General features: G+C 60.8%; 1 protein-coding gene across 1 annotated transcript; it reads left to right on the top strand.

Moving 5' to 3' along the window:
- Nucleotides 1-226: 226 nt before the first annotated feature.
- LOC134167355 (metabotropic glutamate receptor 6-like) lies at nt 227-5,090 on the top strand (the record flags this gene model as incomplete). Its single annotated transcript, XM_062625934.1, has 4 exons — nt 227-363; nt 1,399-1,939; nt 3,010-3,401; nt 4,934-5,090. Coding segments are annotated over 4 exons (1,220 nt in total), but the record flags the coding sequence as incomplete, so codon positions are not given.
- Nucleotides 5,091-6,149: the final 1,059 nt, after the last annotated feature.

Raw genomic sequence — 6,149 nt, 5'->3', positions numbered from 1 at the left:
TGGACTAGGAGGGGAATGGGTGGACTGGAGACCATAGTGGGGGGGCACTGGGGTAGACTGGGAGGCACTGGAAGGGCCCTGGGGGGCACTGGAGACCACACTGGGAAGGTCCTTAGTGGGTCCTTACTGGGTGTTGCTGGGCCTGGATTGGTCCATACTGGTTCGTACTGGTCCATACTGGTCCGTACTGGTCCATACTGGTCTGTACTGGTCCGTACTGGTGCAGGCAGTGCAGGGACCCCCGTGAGCTTCAATGAGAACGGCGATGCTCCGGGCAGATACGACATCTTCCAGTTCCAGGGCGCCAATGGCAGCGGCAGCTACCGGACCGTGGGGCAGTGGGTGCAGGGCCTGCACCTGCAGGTGGGTGCTGCCCCCCCCTTCCAATGGGTGCCCCATGGGCAACTGGTGGGATCTCAGGGGTCAATTGGGTGCCTCTGTGGTCAGCTGGGTGATTTCATGGTCAATTGGGTGCCTCTATGGTCAGCTGGGTGATTTCATGGTCAATTGGGTGCATTCATGGTCAAGTGGGTGACTCCATGGTCACTGGGTGCCTTCATGGTCAATTGGGTGACTCCATGGTCAATTGGGTGCCTCTATGGTCAACTGGGTGCCTCCATGGTCAACTGGGTGCCTCCATGGTCAATTGGGTGTCTCCATGGTCAACTGGGTGCCATTATGGTCAATTGGGTGCCTCCATGGTCAACTGGGTGCCATTATGGTCAATTGGGTGCCTCCATGGGCAACTGGGTGCCCTTACTAAACTGCTGAGACCCCCATGGTCACCTGGATGGACCTCAATGGTCAACTGGTTGGATCTCAATGACCAGTTGGATGCCCCCATGGTCAATTGGGTGCTCCTGTGGTCAACTGTTGGGATTTCAATGGTCAACCAGTTGGATCTCCATGACCAGTTGGATCTCAATGATCAGTTGGGTGCCCCGTGGTCAACTGGTTGGATCTCAATGACCAGTTGGACGCCCCGATGGTCAAGTGGGTGTGCCATGGTCAACTGGTGGGATCTTAATGATCAATTGGGTACCCCTGTGGTCAACCGGTTGGATCTCAATGGTCAACCAGTTGGATCTCAATGATCACTTGGGTGCCCTGTGGTCAACCGGTTGGATCTCAATGGTCAACCAGTTGGATCTCAATGATCACTTGGGTGCCCTGTGGTCAACCAGTTGGATCTCACTGATCACTTGGGTGCCCTGTGGTCAACTGGTGGGATCTCAATGGTCAACCAGTTGGATCTCAATGATCACTTGGGTGCCCTGTGGTCAACTGGTGGGACCTCAATGACCAACCGGACACCCTATGTCCAACTCCCACCCCCTCCCCACTGTTGGATGTCTGCTGCCCCCTTCACCTGCCTCCCCCCCCCCCCTTCCCCCCCAGGTGGATGCCATGATGTGGGGCTCCAACCGCTCGGTGCCCCCCTCGGTCTGCAGCCTCCCCTGTGGTCCTGGCGAGAAGAAGACCCCGGTGAAGGGGGTCCCATGCTGTTGGCACTGCGAGCTCTGCTCCGGCTACCGCTTCCTGGCCGACCCCCAGAGCTGCCAGGCCTGCCCCTCCCACCTGCGCCCCACAACCAACCACACCTCCTGCCGCCCCACGCCCGTCCTGCGCCTGCGCTGGGGGGACCCTTGTGCCGCCGTCCCTTTGGCTTTGGCCACCTTGGGCTTGCTGGCGACCGCCTTCGTCTTGCTCACCTTCATCAAGCACCACGAGACGCCCATCGTGAAGGCGTCGGGGCGGGAGCTCAGCTACGTCCTGCTGGTGGGCATCGCTTTGGTCTACGCCATCACCTTCCTCATGGTGGCCGAGCCGGGGGTGGGCGTCTGCGCCATGAGGAGGCTCTTCTTGGGCTTAGGGATGAGCCTCAGCTACGCCGCGCTCCTCACCAAGACCAACCGCATCTACCGCATCTTCGAGCAGGGTGAGGGACGTGGGATGGGGTTCTGCTGTGACTTATGGGGCTGACCATGGGGTCTGGACCTCCATGGGTTCCTATTGAGGGTCAAGAGTTTGGGTTGAGAGACGTGGGATGGGGTTCTACCTACCCCGAGCTCCTCACCACAACCACCTCCCATCTACCACATCCTCCCCCAAGGTGACTTATGGGGCTGACCATAGGTTCTGGAGGTCCCAGGGGTCCAGGAACCACATAGGGGTCCCACTGAGGGTCAAGAGCTTGGGTTGAGGGACGTGGGATGGGGTTCTACGTACCCTGAGCTTCTCACCGCAACCACGCACATCTTCTGTGCCCTCAATTGAGGTGACTTATGGGGCTGACCATAGGCTCTGGAGGTCCATGGGGTCCAGGAACCACATAGGGGTCCCACTGAGGGTCAAGAGCTTGGGTTGAGGGACGTGGGATGGGGTTCTACGTACCCTGAGCTCCTCACCGCAACCACCTCCCATCTACCACATCCTCCCCCAAGGTGACTTATGGGGCTGACCATAGGTTCTGGAGGTCCCAGGGGTCCAGGAACCACATAGGGGTCCCACTGAGGGTCAAGAGCTTGGGTTGAGGGACGTGGGATGGGGTTCTACGTACCCTGAGCTTCTCACCGCAACCACGCACATCTTCTGTGCCCTCAATTGAGGTGACTTATGGGGCTGACCATAGGCTCTGGAGGTCCATGGGGTCCAGGAACCACATAGGGGTCCCGCTGAGGACCAAGAGCTTGGGTCGAGGGATGTGGGATCAGGTTCCACCTACCCCAAGCTCCTCACCACAACCACCTCCCATCTACCACATCCTCCCCCAAGGTGACTTATGGGGCTGACCATAGGCTCTGGAGGTCCCAGGGGTCCAGGAACCACATAGGGGTCCCGCTGAGGACCAAGAGCTTGGGTCGAGGGATGTGGGATCAGGTTCCACCTACCCCAAGCTCCTCACCACAACCACCTCCCATCTACCACATCCTCCCCCAAGGTAACTTATGGGGCTGACCAAAGGTTCTGTGTACCCCACAACCCCTTTCCTTGCCCCCCCCTTTATAGGGAAGCGCTCGGTGACCCCCCCCCGCTTCATCAGCCCCACTTCGCAGCTCGTCATCACCTTCGCCCTCAGCGGGATGCAGCTGGTGGGGGCGGCCCTGTGGCTTCTCCTGCGGCCCCCCCATGCCTTGGTGGACTACGAGATGGGGCGAACCCCCGACCCCGAGGACGCGCGGGGGGTGCTGCGCTGCGACATGGCCGAGGGCGCCACGTTGGCCTGCCTGGCCCACGCGTTGCTCCTCATGCTCACCACCACCGTCTACGCCGTCAAGGCCCGCGGCGTCCCCGAGACCTTCAACGAGGCCAAACCCATTGGCTTCGCCATGTACACGACCTGCGTGGTGTGGTTGGCCTTCGGGCCCATCTTCTTCGGCGCTGCCCGATCGGCTGAGAGGGTGAGGAGGGGACGTGGGGGTATGAAGAGGTCTGGGAGGGAAGGTTTGAGGGGGGGGGAAACCAGGGCTTTGGGGGGAAACAAGAGTTGAGGGGTTGGGATTGAGGTTGGGTTGGGGTTGAGGTGGGGATGGGGTTGGGATTGAGGTTGGGTTGGGATTGAGGTTGGGGTTGAGGTGGGGATGGGGTTGGGATTGAGGTTGGGTTGGGATTGAGGTTGGGGTTGAGGTGGGGATGGGGTTGGGTTGGGGTTGAGGTGGGGATGGGGTTAGGTTGGGGTTGGGGTTGAGGTGGGGATGGGGTTAGGTTGGGGTTGAGGTGGGGATGGGGTTGGGTTGGGATTGAGGCTGGGTTGGGGTTGAGGTGGGGATGGGGTTGGGTTGGGATTGAGGCTGGGGTTGAGGTGGGGATGGGTTGGGGATGAGGTGGGGATGGGGTTGGGTTGGGGTTGGGGTTGAGTTGGGGACGGGATTGGGTTGGGATTGAGGTTGGGGTTGAGGTGGGGATGGGGTTGGGTTGGGGTTGAGGTGGGGATGAGTTGGGTTGAGGTTGGGGTTGAGGTGGGGATGAGTTGGGTTGAGGTTGGGGTTGAGGTGGGGATGGGGTTGGGTTGGAGTTGAGGTGGGGATGGGTTGGGATTGAGGTTGGGGTTGAGGTGGGGATGGGATTAGGTTGGGGTTGAGGTTAGGTTTGAGGTGGGGATGGGGTTGGGTTGGAGTTGAGGTGGGGATGGGTTGGGATTGAGTTTGGGTTGAGGTGGGGATGGGGTTGAGGTGGGGTGGGGATGGGTTATGATAGAGGTTGGGTTGGGTAGAGGATGGGTTGTGGCGGATTTGTAGATGGAGTTGAGGCTGGTTTGGGGTTGGGTTGGGATTGAGTTTGGGCTGGGATTGAGTTTGTATTGGGATTGAGGTTGGGTTGGGCATGAGGTTGGGTTGGGATTGAGGTTGGGTTGGGCATGAGGTTGGGTTGGGATTGAGGTTGGATTGGGTATGAGGTTGGGATGAGGTCAGGTTGGGCATGAGGTTGGGTTGGGTTGAGGTTGGGTTGGTGTTGAGTTTGGGTTGGGATTGAGTTTGGGTTGGGTTGAGGTTGGGTTGGGTTGAGGTTGGGTTGGGTTGGATTGAGGTTGGGTTGGGTTGAGGTTGGGTTGGCGTTGAGTTTGGGTTGGGTTGAGGTTGGGTATGAGGTTGGGTTGAGGTTGAGTGGGGTTGTGGCTGGGGTCAAGGTTGGGTTGAGGTTGTGTTGTGTTGGGGTTGAGTTGCATTGGTTCAGGCCTGGACTATGGGGCTTAGCCTGGACCCATGTGGTCAACTTGGGGGTCACAAGAGAGATTTAAGGGGGTTCCCAGGAGGCACTGGGAAAGAACAGGAGCTTGAAGGCCATTGAGGGGATGGGAATGGGTTTGTGTGTGGGGGGGGGCACAGAGGAGGGATCCAGGGGCTGAGTGGGGCCAAATGGAACTTGGGGGGGGGGGGGGCTCCGCCTCCTTTCCCCTTGGCCACGCCCCCCTCCCCCCCACCCCACCCCATAGGTGCACGTGCAGACCGCCACGCTCACGGTCTCCATGAGCCTCTCGGCCTCGGTCCCGCTCGGGCTCCTTTACGCGCCAAAAGTCTACGTCATCCTCTTGCACCCGGAGCGCAACCAACCGCGGCGGCCGCGGGCCGACCCGCCCCCGTAGCCACGCCCCCACCTCCTCTCCGCGCGCCCTCTAGGCCACACCCCCTCCCGCCTTCAGGCCACGCCCCTTCCCCGTCTCGTCGTCGTTTCCCCCCCCACAATAAAGCTCCTGACACCGGACATCCGGGACCCCTTTATGTGGGGGGGTGCACACGGATACTTGGGGGGCAGGGACCCGTTTTGGGGGGACAGGGACACACTTGGGGGGGTTACAGGAGGGGTAAAAGGGGGGGGAACCAGGTTTATTTGGGGGGAGGACCAGGTTTGTTTGGGGGGGGGTGTTACTTAGGGGGCTTCTGGGGGGGTCTCACCAGCAGCTCCAGCCACTGCGTCAGTGTGGGGCAGGCGAAAGGGGGCTTGGGAGGGAAAAAGGAGTGGTTAAGAGGGGGTAACCCCACAAGTGACCCCCACCAAGGACACTCAATTGCCCCCCACGTCCCCTAAACCTGCCCCATAGACCCTTCAATTGCTCCCAGACACCCCCAAGTGCCCCCCAGGTCCCCTAAACCTGCCCCATAGACCCCCCCAATTGCCCCCAGACACCCCCAAGTGCCCCCCAGGTCCCCTAAACCTGCCCCATAGACCCCCCCCAATTGCCCCCAGACACCCCCAAGGGCCCCCCAGCTCCCCTAAACCTGCCCCATAGACCCCTCAATTGCCCCCAGACACCCCCAAGGGCCCCCCAGATCCCCTAAACCTGCCCCATAGACCCCCTCATTTGCCCCCAGACACCCCCAAGGGCCCCCCAGATCCCCTAAACCTGCCTCATAGACCCCTCATTTGCCCCCAGACACCCCCAAGGGCCCCCCACGTCCCCTAAACCTGCCCCATAGACCCCTCATTTGCCCCCAGACACCCCCAAGGGCCGCCCAGGTCCCCAAAACCTGCCCCATAGACCCCTCATTTGCCCCCAGACACCCCCAAGGGCCGCCCAGGTCCCCAAAACCTGCCCCATAGACCCCCCCCAATTGCCCTCAGACACCCCCAGGTCCCCTAAACCTGCCCCCTAGCCCCCCCCCCATTGCCCCTAGGGCCCCCCCTCCCCATCAGCCTGCAGTCACTCACAG

This window comes from Pezoporus occidentalis, unplaced genomic scaffold (genome assembly GCF_034315485.1).
Source record: "Pezoporus occidentalis ecotype Australia unplaced genomic scaffold, CSIRO_AGI_Poc_V1 ctg2849, whole genome shotgun sequence".
NCBI lineage: Eukaryota > Metazoa > Chordata > Aves > Psittaciformes > Psittacidae > Pezoporus > Pezoporus occidentalis.
Note: the sequence above shows the minus strand (reverse complement) of the source record. Positions and strands in the feature narration are given on the sequence as shown.